Consider the following 18,139-nt stretch of genomic DNA (forward strand, 5'->3'; position numbering starts at 1 on the left):
GTAGAGTAGATCTTCCGTGTGTTTGCTTAGTACCATAATAAAAACTTGGAGCTCATTCCTACATTTAATCATATTTCATCACCCTGCTGGACCTTGGAACTTTTGTGAAGCTCTATCTTTTGGGAGTCTGCTATCTAGTACTGGCAGTGTCACCAGAGTATTCATGTCAATTTCTTCATTTAAAGGAAGGTAATAGAAATCTGTCTTTCTTAGTTTATGTGAATTATCTGATTCTTGAGTTTTCTGAAAAAAGTGAGAGGCTGTCCATCATTGTTATTTTATGGTGGGTGTCTTTTCATTCAGGAAGACTGTTTTACACAGTAACTGTACAGGACACACATAGCAAGGCAAACATCTAAATTCAGTGATGTGAGAAATAAATTTTAATTGTCACAGTAGGATGATGGTAATACCACTAAAAATGACTCTGTTACAAAAAATGTCTTCTGCATGTGTAACACAGTATTGTCCCTGAGAAGTAGAAAATGTTAGCCAATCATTTCTATGCACTGTAATTGAAAATCATATAGTTCTAGAGATGGAAAAGTTCTTTTAGGTCATACCAGCCATCATATTTGGAGGATGAGGACACATTTTGGGTACATGGGAGGGCAGTAGGCTATAGGCTACATGCTGAATTCCTTGACGGTGTTTGTTTAGCGCCAAACACTGGACTCGAGGCAGCTCCAGGACTCTAGAGATGGCGAGGCAAGGGCTCAGCTTTCCAGGGAGAAGGCTACCCTCCACCTCTTCCCTGGGGAGAACTGTACACTCACACCCCTACCTGGGGTGGCCCGGGTGGTTCACTCAAAGGCTTTCTGCACAGTGCACTGGCAGGAAAGTGGTAAATGCAAACAGAACACAAAGGACTCTCATTTGCTGCCTCCTGCCCAAATCCTAGGCATTCAGAGTGGTCAGGGTACGGCCCGGGGCCAGGTAAAGTATCCTCGGGGAGCAACCGAGGCCAAGGGCTGTGGAAGGAGTGAAAATATGTCGGAATTGACGAGAATGCCTCATCCTCCTGCCGATGCTTCTCAGAGCTCTGGAGAGAGCTCCCCAGAAAGTGGCCCCGGGGAGGGGGCAGCCCTGAGCCTTAACAGCCCAGATGCTCCTGACAAGATGCCTTCTGGGCTTCATGACTCAGGAGGAAACCTGGAGAAGACTAATATGGCAGCTTCTACAGAGGGCAGAGATGCCCCAATCAGTGACCAAGCTTCTGTACCCACACCTGGAAGTGTATCATGTGCCTGCAGCCAGATCCCTGACCTGGAGGAGGAGCTCTCTCTCCTAGATCCATTCCCTCGGTACATGAAGTCCTGCCAGGATCTTATCATCCCAGAGAAATGTTTTTGTACAGACAGATTGTCTAGGCAAGAGCCTGCTCCCCTCAGTGGGTCCACTTCTCCAGAGGCTTTTCCAGCTAGTAACATAGAAACTACTGACCTAGCAACGGGTCAAGGACCGTCACTCATCAGCGTGCAGCCTAGAGCTGAGACTCAGATTAGCCCAGGTCTGGGGTTGCAGCCAGATGTTTGCACTAAAGAGTTAGCTGATGCACCTGCTGAGGACTTCCAGGAGAAGCTGAGCGACTCCTTTACATCTCCATCTCAGGGACAGCCTGCCACAAAGCCTCTGAAGGAGAGCCCAAGCCGGCTTGCCCAGCAGGTCAGAGAGGAGGGGTGGAACCTGCAAACCTCCGAAAGCCTTACACTGGCTGAAGTCTACCTCATGATGGGCAAGCCAAACAAGCTGCAGCTGGAATATGACTGGCTGGCTGTCCTGGGCCCAGAGACAGAGACCCAGAACTCAAGGGAGCCAGGGCAGGACCCTAGCTCTGGCTCCACATCTGCAGCCTTTCATAAGCAGCGTCTGCTTAGCTGCCTCTTAAAACTAATTTCGACTGAAGTCAACCCTAAGCTGGTGAGTGTGTATGTCTGTGTTTGTCTCTCTGCTGTCACTTTCGTAAGCTACAGCCCCAAAAAGCATGTAAGTAGTTTCTATTCCATTTGATTGGGAGCACTGCCTTTTTCCAGTTTGACTTCTAACACTCGATATGGCTAATGATGTCCCTGGTGGGCAACAGGTTTTTTATTTGTTGGTTGTTTTTTTTTTTTTTTTGGGGTGAGGCAGTGGAGTTAAATGACTTGCCCAGGGTCACACAGCTAGTGTCAAGTGTCCGAGGCCGAATTTGAACTCAGGTCCTCCTGACTCCAGGGCTGGTGCTCTATCCACTGCGCCACCTAGCTGCCCCTATACTGTACTTTTTAACTTAATCTGTTTTCCAGTCTTCTGTATCATATTATGTCCTTTGAAGAAGAGAACTGAAGGCATTACTAGAGTTAACATGTGCAGAGAACTGGACTTAGGCCAAAGACTTGACTCTGCTACTGATTTGCTATGAGGCCTCTCTAGGCTTCAGTTTCCTCTTTCACTGGGTGATCTTACAGTTCAAAATTCATTTTTATAGACCCAGTAAAAGCAAAACAAAATGATAAACCCAATTTGAAGATAGTAACTAATTTGGCCAGGGTCAGTAATGGTGCTTGATCTAGAACTGAGGCCTCTTAACTCCCAGTCCAAGGAGGCACTCACTGCTCAACATTTTTATGCACCATATTAGTTGATTTGGAAATGGTACCTATTGGTAGTTGTTTATTTATTTGAGATTTATGAGGAGACTGATTTTTATTCTGGGGCTGAACCTCTCAGATTTCTGTCACTATCCTCTTAATATAAATCCAAGATGGGGCAGCTGGGTGGCGCAGTGGATAGAGCACTGGCCCTGGAGTCAGGAGGACCTGAGTTCAAATCTGGCCTCAGACACTTAACACTTACTAGCTGTGTGACCCTGGGCAAGTCACTTAACCCCAATTGCTTCACCAAAAAAACCCCCAAAACAAAACAAAAAATATATATATAAATCCAAGCTAGGGACAATGTTGACAGTGTTCTTCAGGTAGTCTTGAGCTCAGGATTTATATATAGGAAAAGTATCTACTGTCTTGTACCAAAGTGATATGTAACTGTCAGTTATTATGTTACTAGTTTTATTATCCCTTTCCCAAGGGAAATGTGCTTCCTTCCCTTTAGGAAGACACTTGTCTTCTCTTTTAGAAATAAGTTTAATGGAGAAGTTGCTATTTCTGCTGCTGAATGTCAAAGGCTTTCATTATTTCCAGGAGTAAAAAAACCAATCCATTAGTTGATAATCAAAATAAAAAACAATTTTTTAAAAATTCAAGAACAATTTCCACTTTAGCATTAAGATTCTTTTATGAAAGAAAAACACTATACCTTGCATTTTGCCTAGAATCTGCCACAGAGAATTTAATAATATACATGCATTCCTTAATATAAATGCAATTTATTAATATACTTGCACAGAAAATGGTATGGCAACCTCATTTCCAGAGTTATTTGCACTTAGGGTGATAATACTCATGAGACAGAATTTCATGGCAAAGTAAAACAAAAATACATAGTTGATGTTTAGAGTCTTTATTTACTTAAATGGAATAGTAATTGATGTTTCTGAAGGTTCACCCTTTGAACAAATTATCTTCCAGAAATTTAAGTACTCCTTAATTACTTATTTTAAGGCAGGGGTTCTTTACCTTTTGTGTGTCCTAGACCTCTTTGGCAGACTAGTGAAGCCTATGGACCCCTTCTCAGAACAGTGTCTTTTTTTTCTTTCTTTCTTTTTTCGGGGTAATGAAGATTAAGTGACTTGCCCAGGGTCACACAGCTAGTAAGTGTCAAGTGTCTGAGGCTGCTTTTGAACTCAGGTCCTCCTGAATCCAGGGCTGGTGCTTTATCCACTGTGCTACCTTGCTGCCCCCAACAATGTCTTTTAAATGCATAAAATAAAGTACATAGGATTACAACAGAAATAATAATTAAAGTTGTTTTCAAAAGTTCATGGACAGAAGGTTAAGAACCTCCTGCTCTAAGGATTCATTGTTTTGTAAGATAAATAGATTCTTTTCTTAATTGGTTTTAGGAAACATTTCTACTCTTAATTTAGTGCCATAAGGCAAACTCTAATAATCCTGCTTTTAGGGTATCAAGATCCCTCCCTGAAGTTGTCTTCCTTTCCAGGAAGTGTAATTAGGTCTTTGATTCAAGTATGACCAAGAACTTTTGACTAGAATTCAATCATAATTTTATTTCTTAACATTTCCACACCTCACAGATCCTACTAATTGTAATTTATAATTCTTTGTCAGTTCCCATTCAGTCATTTCTCAGTGATTGCCCTTTTGTAGCTACATATTGATGACTATCTCAAGCAGCCATAACCCATTACATGTAGATACAGGCTATTAAATGTATCTATGTGGCAATCCAAAGAAAATGTATATTTTTTTTTCATAAAAGCTCTCTTTAGGAAAAAAATGAACTGAAAGTCATCTTTTAAGAGTAAGTTGGTCCCTTTTACTTGAATATTAAATTTCTAAGATTGGAAGTGATCATGATTTATAAAACTTTTTTCCTCAGACCTCTTTGGAATTGATCCTTATTCTTGCTTGAATTTTATGGTACATCTTCTCAAGATGCCATATGGCATTTATTTGTTGTTTAAAGTAAGCATAAGGGAGGGGAAGGAGGGAATGAGGAATAAAAATTGGAACCCAAAGCTATAAATAAAAATGTTTATTAAAATATTTTTAAAAACCAACTCCATAAAGTAAGCATGAGCAAAAATTAATTTTGTTTTGAGCTTTGAGGGAAACAGGGTATTTTTGTGATGTAATTTGCAATGTTCAATTTTTTTTTTTTAATCATAATTGACTCTTTACATGCAGAGATCTCTTGAGTGTCAGGATATCAAATCTGGGATTTTCAGCTTTCAAAAATGTCAGTTATAGCATTTATCAACCTTCCTTTATTCTTCCACCTTTTTCTTGTCTGCTGGCCTCAGACTTCTGAGAAAATATTAGGAGTATATTCAGGGTAGAAAAAAAATCAGGGTAGAAAAAGAAAATTTTGAAGTCATGAGAAAAAATGGAATCTTAGGAGAAAATTCAAGTATATATGTATTTTCTTAATTTAGGACCTAAATTAAATGTACTGCACTTAATTTGTGTGGTCAAACACCTATAATGTTTAACCAATATGAAAGCCTAGAAAAATTTTTTAACTGAGAACACTTTTTTTTTCTTATCAATTATTTTTAAGTCAATAAAGGTTCTCAGAAAAAGTAATTTTTCTTTCTCCATCTCCTCTCATTTTTAGTGGGTATTTCTAGACATTAGCCTGATGCTGTGAAATATATCTGCTCGAATTTTGAAGTTTAACTTTGAAGGCTGAAGTTAGTTATTTATGTGTGACTCTGGAATAAGATTTCACGGTTTTTGACTCCAGGTTTTCGTCCATCCTCTTGTTTAAGATTAGGAAACTGAGGCCTAGGGATGTTAAGCAGTGTTCCTGAGGTCACATAAGTAAGTGACAAGTAGGCAGGATCTGCACCCACCTCGTCCTCCTCGTCCTCCTCGTCCTCCTCCTCCTCCAGAGCCAACATTCTCTCCCCTGTGCCATGTTGCCACTTACAAGATCTAGTACCAAGGGCAAGTTACTTTAATTCAGAGTTTCAATTTCCTCATCTGTAAAGTTGAGATGATCCTTTTACTAACAGATTACTATAAAAAGAGGCTTTTTAAAACTTAGAAATGAATTGTTTTTTTTTCCTCCCCCCCCCCCCCTTTATTTTTTGGTGAGGCAATTGGGGTTAAGTGACTTGCCCAGGGTCACATAGCTAGTAAATGCTAAATGTCTGAGGCTGGATTTGAACTCGGGTCCTCCTGATTCCAGGGCCAGTGCTCTATTCACTGCACCACCTAGCTGCCCCCGAAGTGTTATTTCTGTTGGCTGTGCATAGGGGTCTTGTTGTCCTGTACTAACCAAGCAACCTCAATAATATCTACTGAACAAGCTCAGTCAGGTGATTAAGAATTGAATGTCCAGAATGAAAATGACTCTTTCAATGTTTTTCTAACTCTTCTATTCCAACTTTTTTTTTTTGTTAAAGACAGTCTTTGTGATGCATTTGATCATCTGCCTCTTTATTGAAAAGAATAAAGCTTTCACGGTAATTGTTTAGGGGCAAGATAAGGGCAGCTAGGTGATGAAGTGGATAGAGCACTGGTTTTGGAGTCAGGAGTACCTGAGTTCAAAATCTCACCTTAGACATTTCCTAGATGTGTGATCCTGGGCAAGCCACTTAGACCCAATTGTCTTAAACATCTGAGGCCATCTCTAGTCATCTTGATCTATATCTTGCCACTGGACCCAGATGGCTCTGGAGGAGAGTGAGGTTAGTGACCTTGCACAGCACTCCCTCACTTAAATCTAATTCAGTGCAAATCATGACATCATCCTGATGTCATGGTCCTCTTGGAGAATGAAGGACAAACAACAACACGGAGCAAGAAAATTTACTTTAGACTGGGTTTAGTTGTATTGTGCTGTGTACTGAATCATTCGTCGCCTTCTTCCTAGACTCCTGAATCTAATGCCATCTCTGTGGCTTCAGTGAAGCCCACTCAAGAGGAACAGTCACTAACACCCCCAGGGAAGGTGATAACCATCAGTACCCGGAGTCCCCGATGTGCCCGGAATCAGTCCACCCTTCGAAACAATAAGAACTTCTCTCCCAACTCATCATCCAGCTCCTCAGGTGAGATGTTATGGGTCAGCCCAGAGTAGCCATTCATCTGATCTTGTAGCCTGCCTTTGCCTTCCCCTGGTACTTCAGAAATGGCCTAGAAGAGCCAGGTCAGGCATTTCATATTCAATTCAATTTAATAAAGATTTATTAAGTACCTCCTACATGTTAGACACTGTGCTAAGCACTGGGAATACAAATAAGAAACAGACAGACCATGTCCTTAAGGAGTTTACAGTCTAATTGGTGAAGACAACATACAAAAAAAGAAGCTGAAAAGGGGGTAGGGGTGATGAGCACACCAGAGGTGTGCTTTCAGAAGTGAAACCAGGAAGAACTACAGATGCACAGTGTCACCTAACTCAGCAGTTATAGCTACCACATGCCAAAATCATTAGAGTTGAGGGACACTGACATGTAGTTAAAGTTGACTTACACCTCAGTTCAGTCTTTTCTTTCTTTCTTTCTTTCTTTGGGGGGGGGGCAGGGCATTATAGGTTAAGTGACTTGCCCAAGGTCACACAGCTAGTAAGTGTAAAGTATCTGAGGCCGGATTTCAACTCGGATCCTTCTGAATCCAGGGCCAGTGCTTTATCCACTGTACCACCTAACTGCCCTTCAGTTCAGTCTTACAGAGAAGGAGAAAATAAGTTTCTAGTCCAAGAAATATTTCTCTAAAGAGCCTAGTGGTACTCAGAACTCATAGCATAGATTTAGGGCTCTGAGGTCTGTAGCTCAACCCTCTTATTTTATACAAATGAACTATAGGTGGGGCAGCTAGGTGGCTCAGTGGATAGAGCACCGGCCCTGGATTCAGGAGTACCTGAGTTCAAATCCAACCTCAGACACTTGATACTTACTAGCTGTGTGACCCTGGGCAAGTCACTTAACCCCCATTGCCCCACGGAAAAAACAAAACAAAAACAAATGAACTATAGGAATAAATTGGATAGATTTTTAAAAGACATTAGACCCATCTTATAGTTGAAGAAACTGAAGCGAACAGGTTAGGTGACTTACCCAAAGTCACACAGCTAGTGACTGTCTTAGGCTGATTTTGAACTTTGGCCTTCCATATTTCAGACTGAGTGCATTATCCACTATGTCACCTAGCTGCCTCCAGGAATACCTGCATTCAGGACAGACACTTAGAGGTGTGTGATCTTGGATCAGTCACTTCACTCCTGTTTACCTTAGTTTCCTGGCTGTAAGGGAGAAATACTAACAGTACCAACTTCTTAGGGTTGTTTTTAGGATCAAATGAGATAGTATTTATAAAATATTTATCATAGAGCTTGGCATGTAATAGTCACTCTGTGTGTGTGTGTGTGTGTGTGTGTGTGTGTATCAAAATACAGAAATTTCGTGCAAAATGATTCATTCTCAGTTTGTCATATAATTTTCCTGAAAATTTGATTCTTTATCAGGGAAGACAATGTATAACAGAGTGCTAGATTAGATTCAGAGGACCTGTGATAAGATCCTTTCCTCCTTTTTTTTTTTTTTTTTTTTTGTGGGGCAATGAGGGTTAAGCCCAGGGTCACACAGCTAGTAAGTGTCAAGTGTCTGAGGCTGGATTTGAAATCAGGTCCTCCTGAATCTAGGGCCTGTGCTTTATCTACTGCGCCACTTAGCTGCCTCTCCTTTCCTCCTTTTCTGACCTTTGGCAAGTCACCTCAGCACCCTGAGCTTCACTTTCCTCATTTGTCAGATGAGGACTAGATGACCTCTGAACTCCCTTCCAGTTCTGAGTTGAGGATCCTATAAACTTTTTCTTTTTCCTAACAACAGTAATTGAAGTCATCATTTGTTTCTTTTAAGGTTTGAGAAACCCTCCAAGACCTCTTCTGGTAGCTGCTCCATCCAGTTCAGGAAACAGTGATTCTGATGGGGGGCTTTTTGCAGTCCCAACAACTTTGCCGCCCAATAGCCGACATGGAAAGCTGTTTTCACCTAGCAAGGATCCAGAATTGACTTTCCGACAGCATCTTGACACAATCAGTGTAAGTACATAATGAGTATATCTAAAACATGACTGGACCTGATCTGTCTCTACAGGAGATTGAGCTTGATAATTATTCCATAGATACTGTAAAGAGCTTGTTTTTTGTCAAGCACAATATCCAAAATCAAGATTCATTTCCACAAAGAGAGGGAATGGGTATTTGAGGATCAGTGTTTCACCTGGAGATTAAAAGTCTTACTTCTTTCTTGCCTGATGGCTTTCTTTGCAGATGCCGTCGGATTTCTTCTCGCCAAAGCCAAGGAAGTTAAGAAGTAGACACTTGCGGAAGCCATTGGTGGTACAGGTCAGAGGAACTCATTATTGTACATGTCTTTAGTCATAAAAATAAATTCTAGGATTTATGGCATACTTTTTTCTTGGTTTTATCACTGATTATTTCAACTAGTATAAATGATCTTTTCACTTTCTTTCAATTTTCCCATGTTTAAAACACTATTAATATCTGCCCCCTTTTCTACCACCATTATGTTACTCCATACATAAAATAACATATTTGTTCCTTAGGAAGTACAACCTCTAAAACCAAAGATCCCTTTCACAAGGAGGAGGGCAGCAAGGGGCTGGGCTGGACATCTTCCATCTACCCCAAAGCACTTTACCCTGCAGCAGCACATGTACTGCTGAATGAAGGGGTAGAAAATCACGTGACTGTTCTGACTGTAACAACCCCAGTTATGTTCTCACTGCTGCCAGGCAGTCATCCTTTATCAACTCGCTATCTTACTTTCCACAGTAGCTCTTCCAAACCTTCTAATATCTCTCTCTCTCTCTCTTTTTTTTTTTTTTTTTTTTGTGAGGCAATTGGGGTTAAGTGACTTGCCCAGGGTCACACAGCTAGTAAGTGTTAAATGTCTGAGGCCGGACTTAAACTCAGGTACTCCTGACTCCAGGGCTAGTGCTCTATCCACTGCGCCACCTAGCTGCCTCCCCCTCTTTCAGCTGAGAATCTTTACTCGTATTTTACAGATAAAAAATTGAGGCCATCTGCTGTAAGCTCTCTCTTCTATCACTTATTTTCAATCTCTGTCTCTCTACAGACTCCAAACATACCCATGACTCCTATTCTCAGAAAAACCTCCCTTGTTCCTTCCATCTCTGCTAACTGTAGTCCTATATCTTTTCTGCTCAGTATATCTCTGTAGTCAAACTATTTGAAAAGGCCATCCACACTGAGTGCCTCCACTTTCCTTTTATTCTTTTCTTAATCCCTTACAGTCTGACTTCTGACCTCATCATTCCACTGGAACTTCTCTCCAAAGTTATCCATGATCTTTTATTTTTTTAACCCAATTGTTCCGTCAAGGAAACATTTTGTTTCTTGAGGAACAACAGGGGGGACTGTAACGATTGGAATAACGCCACCTGCTGGATACTTACTGTAGAAGAGTTCTGCCCATGAAGGGAAGGTCTTTGAGGGCAAGACCAGGAGTCAGGAAGTGACGCGAGCGAGTGGGAGGAGGAAGGAAGAGACTGGCGCTGACTCTGGGGCTCTTTCCTGAGGACGCTGGCGGAGAAGGGAGCTAGAAATGTGCTCTCCCTTTAATAGATAGGAATCTAGGCCTTTTTCTCTCTCTTTACCAAATTCTTATTCTCCTTAATAAATGCTTAAAAGTCTAACTCTTGCTAAAGCTTATAATTTATTGGCGACCACTCATTAGATATTTTAGACAGTTTAGCTAGAATTTTAGCCCTTAACACAATCCAATGGTCTTTTCTCAGTCCTCACCCTCCTTGACTTCTCTACAGCCTTTGACACTCTTTGATCACTCTCTCTTCCTTGATACTCTCTTCTCTCTAGGTTTTCAGGACACCACTCTCTCCTGGTTCTCCTACCCATCAGACTGCTCCTTCTCTGTCTCCTTTGGTACATCATCCTCCAGATCATGCACCTTAACCACAGATGTCCCTCAGAGTTCTTTCTTGGGCCCTCTTTTCTTGTCCCTCTATCCTAATGATATATTAAACTCACTGTTTCCAAAACTGACTTTCTTTCCCCAAGAACCCCCGTCCTCCATTCCTTTAGTGGGCAATACTACCCTCCCTGTCTTTCAAGCTTACAATGTAGGTATCATGCTTGACTCTTCACTGTCTCTCAGTCCTCACATCCAAGCGGTTGCCAAAGTCACTTGATTTTACCTCTGAAACATTTCTTGAATGTGCCTCCTTCTCTCCTCTGACCCTGCCATCACTCTAGTACAGGCCCTCATCACCTCTCTCCTTAATTATTGCAGTAGCCTGCTTGTGGGTCTGCCTCCCTCAGGTCTCTCTTCACTCCAATCCATCCTGCATTCAGCCACCAAAATGATTTTTCCAACGTGCAGATTTGATTGTATCACCCTGCTACTAAATGACTCGAGTAGCTCCTTATTGCTTCCAAGATCAGAGAGAAAATCTTCTGGCTTTCTACTTTTTTTTCCTCCTAATCTTCTTACATCTTACTCCCCAGCATGTACTCTTGTGTCTCTTTGCCACTTTATGGACAAGATATTCATTTCTTGATTCTAGGTATTTTCTCTGGTTGGTCCCCATACCCTAATGCTCTCCTTCATTAATTCCACATAATGGATTTTCTGCTTCTTTTAAGTCTCAGCTAAAATTCCATCTTTTACAGAAAGCTTTTCCCAATACTTTTTAATTCCAGTGCCTTCCCTCTGTTAATTATTTTCTATTTACCCTAGATAGAGCTTGTTTTTATATATTTGTTTGCATATTATCTCCCCTATTAAGTAGTGAGCTTCATGAGGTCAGGAACTATCCTTTGCCTCTTTTTGTATCCCCAGCACTTAGCAATGTTTACTGCATTTGATCAATATTTATTGATTGATCATTGCAAAAGGAAAAGTAATGGGAGTTAAAGAGAATTGAGAATTGTTTATTTATTTTTTGTTTCATGGGTTCCATGATCATAGAAGAGAAAAAGAGAAGTCACCATGTTCTGACCCTTCAGCAGTTTCACTAATCAGGAGAAGGAGGTAGAGGGAGAATCATCCCATTTAATCTTCCACCCAGCCTTGTAAGATTTGATAAATGCCTACTGTTTGAAAGATACTGTTCCAAGTAGTTGGGGCTATAAAGACAGAATGTGCTTGGGCTTCTATGACATGACTTTTACAGTCAAGGTCATGTCCAGCTTACTTTGGTGCTCGCTTTGATGCTCGCTTGGATGAGGAATCAAGGGCAGGGTCTCTGTGAGAGAAGAACACACTACATATTCAAGGTGTTCCAATCTAATTTCTCTTCAGATTAATTTAGCTTTACAATTATTTCTATTAGAAGAGTAATAATAACGTAAACATATTTTTAAAAATAAGCCAATACAAATGTAGAAATCTCAATATGAATAATTACAGTGAGAATCAAATCCCAAACAAAGCATTAAACTCCATATTTAGATTAAAAAGTAAATAGCTAAGAAGTTATAACTATCTTTTTAACTGTTGCCTTGATTTCTTTTTCATCTGTATACTTGTTTTCTTATGCTTCTTTCTAAGCTTACTCATAGCGAATGTACTTATCTTATTGCTAATTTTTTTCTTCATGCTTTATGATTTTCATATGTTCCCACATTTCCCTATATTCTTCATATGGACCTTTTTAGATTTATCCTTTTTTATTTATGCTTTTTGTTACTGATGTCTTATGGTGGTGTGGAAGTAGTCCTAAGTCCTCCAAGACTAGAGAGAGCCCAAGGTTCTGGTGACTGTTGGGCTGGGAGGTTCTACAGGATTCGGCAATGTGGGAATACAAATGGTAGTATAAAGAAAGCAAGTCCCTGCCCTTGAGGAGCTCATATTTGAATGTAGAAAGACAATACACAAAAGGAATAGGGAGGGGGTATGGTAAAGAATGTTCTGAGAATTGGGAGTGGAACCTAGAGAGGAATAAAGAAGTCTTGACCAGCTTTGGGGTTCATCTTATAATTAAGGTCTCTGGAAGGAACCTGACAGCTAGAGAAAGGAGTTGAAGGGATGGAGAGATCCAGAGATATACTAAACTTCCAGCCTGAGGAGTCTGATATTTGACTTAATTCACTGTCACTCCCCTATTCTTGTTAATATTCCTTGGATAATGAGTTTTTACCAGGCAATGTCTCTTTTTACTTAGTTAGAATTTAATTTTTATTCAAAAGCTTTAAAAAATTGACTTGAGAGTGTTTTATCTAATTATGATCACTTCTGTCCAGTATCAGGAATTCTTCTCTAACCATAGATCTGAATGAGTATCCTCTTCTATTTCAGTTTGGGTGGGTATTTTTTCATGATATGACCTTTTTTTATGTACATATCCTATCCACTTTAATCTTATTGTAGTATATACTACAAGTTTATAGTCTAAACTTAATTTCTGCCTAACAGCTTTTCAGTATGTTGATCCTTCTACTTTTTGTGTTTTGAGTATGTCAAACTCTGAACTACCTTGTTTGATTTTTTTCTAGTTTTTACCCATATCTTCTGTTCTACTTTTCTATTTTTTGACAAGAACCAAGGAGTAGCATAGTATATAGTATGCTGTACCTGGAATTGGGAAAACTTCAATTCAAATCCTACATAACCTTTCTCAGTCTTAACGTCCTTATTTTAAAAAACGGAATAATAACCTCACAAGCTTCTTGTGAGCAAAAAATGAGATCACAGAAGTAAAGCCCATTACAGACTTTTTCACATTGTTGCCTTCTTTTGAGTTTATATCTTGGTCTTCTCTGACACTGTAGCAGCTTTTTATAGTCCAATTCTTTTTTTGTTGTTTACTCATTTTTCTTTCCTATTTTATTTATTTCCTTGCTCATTTGAACTTTGTTAAAGTTGGGCCCTGCTCACCTTTGGGTGGGGAGGGACCATATTAACCTTCAGGCTTTTTCATGCTGCTGTTTTCAGAGTTAGTTTTGGGGATCTGCAAGTTTTTGGTGCTTCCAAGGTGATGTGATTCTGAGAGGTGTTCGGTCACTACTCTCCTCATATGTGCTCTGGTTTTTGCCCAGGAATGGCCCCCCTGCTCCACTGTAGTTGTATGTGCTAAAGCTCCTCTGGGCCCTGGAAGTGTAACCAGGGTCCTTGCTCCCTTGTGACTGACTCCCTGTATTCTTCTCCACCCTGGAATTGGGAACTAGAATTATATATGGGCCATAGAGTTGCCAAACAGTGCCAGCTGTGCCCAGTGCCTGGAAGGGTTCCCTGTAATCTCTTTCTGACCAGTTATTCAACCCTGTTATCATCTCTAAGCTGAGAACTCCTAAGTTGCTGCTGTAGTAAGTGTGGCCTCTGGACAGGCCTTCATCTTAGTGCTACAGACTTCTTTGTTGACCTCTTGGATCAAACTTTTATTGGTTCTGCCACTCCAAAATTTGATTTGAGATGTTATTTTTAAATTGCTTGGAGGGGAATGTTGGGAGAGTTCAGCTGGGTGGCTGTCCCAAATCCACTTTCTTGGCTCTGTCACTTATTTTCTTTTTTCTAATGATGCTTGTTCCTTTATTTTAATTTTTGAAATATATTTTATAGCTATCTTTTGTTTTTACATTGTTTAGATTTCTTAAGTTTTCAATGGACTATCTCTTTCTGTCTCTACCCCTAAATTTGTTAATATCTCCTTATTTCCTTTTAATGGGTAAGAAAACTGAGGCCAAGAGGGGTGCAGTGGCTTGACCATGATCATGCAACTTCTAAATGATAGGTAATAAGAAAAAAATTTGGGATCCTGTCTTTGAATCACATCCAGAATCCTTTCCATGTTATCATGCTGCTTAGACTGAGAGGATGGGTGTTCTTCTTCGAAGTTCCTTGTTCTGTTATTGGAACTCCTACTCTCATCTATGATTACACCCTTGAAAGTAATTTCACTCCTTTGTGACTCCTGCCCCTTTCCCTGTATCCAATCAGGTACCAAGCCCTAATCCATCAATTCTGCTTTCAAAATCTCTTTTCCCATTTCACTTCCCCTTGCCTAGGTATTGCTCTCATTACCTCTAGGCCTAGCTATTGTAAAACTTAGAGGTTAAAAGACAAATTAAGTATTATAATTGGTCTTTTAATTTGTCTTTTAACATTTCTTTCATTTCTACTCCCAAATTAATATTTGTAAAATATACCTCTAACCATGTCATTTTACTGATTATAATATGACTTCAGTGGTCCCTCATTGCATACCTTTTAATAAGATCTATACATATTCCTTAGCTACCATATTCAAGATACTTCATCACATTACTCCATCTTACCTTTCCATCGCTTTTTCCTACTTTTTTGTTTTTGTCATAAGTTTTATTATTTTCCAGTTACATGTAAAAATAGTTTTCAACATTTGTTTTCACAAGATTTTTCGTTCCAAGCTTTTCTCCCTCCCTTCCCTCCTCCCTCCCCAAGATAGAAAGCAATCTGATATAAGTTATATATGTACAACAATCATATTAAACATATTTCTGCCTTAGTCATATTGTGAAAGAAGAATCAGAACACAAGGGAAAAACCTCAAAAAAGGAAAAAAACAACAGCCAAAAAGTAGAAACAGTATGGTTCAATCTGCATTCAGAATCCACAGTTCTTTTTTCTATATGTGGAGAACATTTTCTATCATGAGTTCTTTGAAATTGTCTTGGATCATTGCACTGCTGAGAAGAGCCAAATCCACCATAGTTGATCATCACACAGTGTTGCTGTTACTGTGTACAGTGTTCTCCTCTTCTGCTCACTTCACCCAGTATCAGTCCATTTAAGTCTTTCCAGGTTTTTATGAAATCTGCCTGATCATCATTTCTTTTTTTTCCCATAAAAGTATTTTATTATTTTCCAGTTACATGTAGAGATAGTTTTTTTTTTGTTTTTTTTTTTTTAGTGAGGCAATTGGGGTTAAGGGACTTGCCCAGGGTCACACAGCTAGTAAGTGTTAAGTGTCTGAGGCTGGATTTGAACTCAGGTACTCCTGACTCCAGGGCCAGTGCTCTATCCACTGCGCCACCTAGAGATAGTTTTCAACATCTGTTTTTATGAGATTTCTAGTTTCAAAGTTTTCTCTCTCCCTCCCCTCTCCCTAAGACAGCAAGCAATCTGATATAGGTTATATATGTACAATCACATTAAACATATTTCTTTATTAGTCATACTGTGAAAGAAGAATCAGAGCAAAAAGGAAAAACCTCAAAAAAGAAAAACAAAAATAGAAATGGTATGGTTCAATGTGCATCTAGATTCCATAGTTCTTTTTTTCTGAATTTGGAGAACATTTTCCATCATGAGTCCTTTGAAATTATCTTGGACCATTGTATTGCTGAAAAGAGTCAAGGCTATCATAGTTGATCAACATACAATGTTGTTGATACTGTGTACAGTGTTCTCCTGGTTCTGCTTATCTCACTCCTTCTCACCATTTCTTACAGCATAATAGTATTCCATTACATTCCCATACCACAACTTGTTCAGCCATTCCTCAGTTGATGGGCATTCCCTCGATTTCCAATTCTTTGCCACCCCAAAGAGAGCTGCTATAAATATTTTTGTGCATGTGGGTTCTTTTCCCTGTTCTAGGATCTCTTTGATATACAGACCTAGTAGTGGTATTACTGAGTCAAAGGGTATGTATAGTCCCATAGCCCTTTGGGCATAGTTGCAAATTGCTCTCCGAAATCCTACTTTTGCCCTTCTTGTTCCCTGTACGATAAAGTATTCACTGTTTCCTGGATTTATCCTCCAGTATCTAGCCTAAATACTTTACTTAGTTTTTTCCATCTTCCTGGAATTCCACTAATCATTTCCCCTCCCAGAAATCTCTAGGTGTTGAAATCTACCTATCATTCTAGGCAAATTCTAATGCTACCTCCCCTCAGTTAACTCTTCCTCTATTCTCCACCTCTCTCCAATGCTCTTATTACTTTCTGTTTCACATTATATTTGTGTGTGTCTCTATACATGTACATGTATACATTCATGTATAAATGTATGTTTATACATAAAACACTTAAACTAATTTGTAAACTCTTGAGAGTAGGAATCTGTTATTTCTCTTTGTCTAAACATAAGACCTTATAATTAGGCCCAGAATAAATGTTTGTGAAATGAATGACTACAGGAATATCATAAACCTTTAATATTATTGAGTTTTCCCAAAACCTGTGTAATTGCTTATCATTGCTGTCCCTTCCCACTGTTTTAGGAATTAAGAAAGTAACCAAAACTCAATTGAAAGCAGATCCTATGAATTGATTTCAATTTAATGAGGATCAGAAAAAAATATATGTTATGGTATTTATTGTTCATAGTTTGACACTTTAGAATAAAAGGGTCTGAGACCTACTCAAATGTTTTATTGCTTTGTTTCATAGAACCTAAATAAGGAAAACTTGTTTCATAATGCTCAACCATGTTTTATTTAGAATGTTTATTTTAAATGTCTTTTAAAAATAAATTTGACTCCTTATATCTGTGCCCTTCTTTTTTTCCTTAGAGAACACTACTGCCTAGACCATCAGGAAATCCATCCCATAATGTGTGTTCTTTCTCTATCATGTCAAATTCTTCTGTAACAGGTAATTGCTTGTGGTTCCCATGGTTCCTCCAGTTAAATTTACCTGTGATTTTCCCTAATTTGGGTTACAGGTATACGCAGTATGAAAGAATTGAAATATTCCTATGTCATGTGTAAATAACACCCATGTACGAAATGCATTTGGATTGTACTTTATCTTTGAAGAGGGCCTTGTACTCTACTGTTGTATATTGCTTACTTTGCATGATAGCTGTAGTTTACTTTTCTGGCTTCTTTTTGCAAATGATTAGTTCTGCTATAATTCCACACGAATTCCTAAAAGCCATTGAACTATGCAAAATTGAGCAATTAAAACCACACGCTTATGTTGAAAATGGGGTTGGGGCACATGACTCAAACTTCATCAATGACATTTTTTTAAAAAGGAATCTAAAAAAACCATAGCACAGTTTTATACATTGATTAAGAAGTACATAAATACTACAATAAATAGTGGCAGTGTCTGAGGCCTTGGGCTTTTTCTTGGCTTGTATCCCAGTTCCTGGTGAGATGGCAGGGATCTTGGCCATAGTGGAAAGTCAGGAAGGAGTGGGAGTGGAAAGTCAAGAGCTCTCCTAATCCTTTAGCTCCTACTGCACCAGAAGATATACAATAAATATCGACCTTCACCTTGAAAGAGACTTGACCTTTCTTTGTGGAAGTGGGCACTGGAAGGGTTGCCCCTTCTGAGTTACTGTGAAGTCATGGTAAAGTTTTCTGTGTTCTCTCACTGTTTCTCTTGGACGAAGGAGAGCATAAAAGTAAACACAAAATTCATATTATGCTCAAATCGTTTCCTAAGGCAGGGCTTCTTAAACTTTTTCCACTCATGACCCCTTTTTCGCCTGAGAAATTTTTATGTGACCCCAAATATAGGTATATAAAATAGGTATACATAACCTTTTATTGTTGCCAGGTTTTTCACTACCCCCACA

At 39.3% G+C, this 18,139-nt stretch overlaps 1 protein-coding gene across 2 annotated transcripts in view; it reads left to right on the forward strand.

Annotated features, from left to right (window-relative positions):
• Nucleotides 1-18,139, forward strand: part of CRAMP1 (cramped chromatin regulator homolog 1) — a 115,091-nt gene that overhangs the window by 85,433 nt on the left and 11,519 nt on the right. For both annotated transcript variants that reach the window (XM_043969770.1, XM_043969764.1), the window contains exons 10-14: nucleotides 661-1,920; nucleotides 6,499-6,676; nucleotides 8,486-8,667; nucleotides 8,899-8,973; nucleotides 17,124-17,205. In XM_043969770.1, coding sequence (XP_043825705.1) covers nucleotides 661-1,920; nucleotides 6,499-6,676; nucleotides 8,486-8,667; nucleotides 8,899-8,973; nucleotides 17,124-17,205 — 1,777 coding nt within the window. The remainder of the gene's footprint in view (nucleotides 1-660; nucleotides 1,921-6,498; nucleotides 6,677-8,485; nucleotides 8,668-8,898; nucleotides 8,974-17,123; nucleotides 17,206-18,139) is intronic.

Source organism: Dromiciops gliroides, chromosome 1 (genome assembly GCF_019393635.1).
Source record: "Dromiciops gliroides isolate mDroGli1 chromosome 1, mDroGli1.pri, whole genome shotgun sequence".
Lineage (NCBI taxonomy): Eukaryota > Metazoa > Chordata > Mammalia > Microbiotheria > Microbiotheriidae > Dromiciops > Dromiciops gliroides.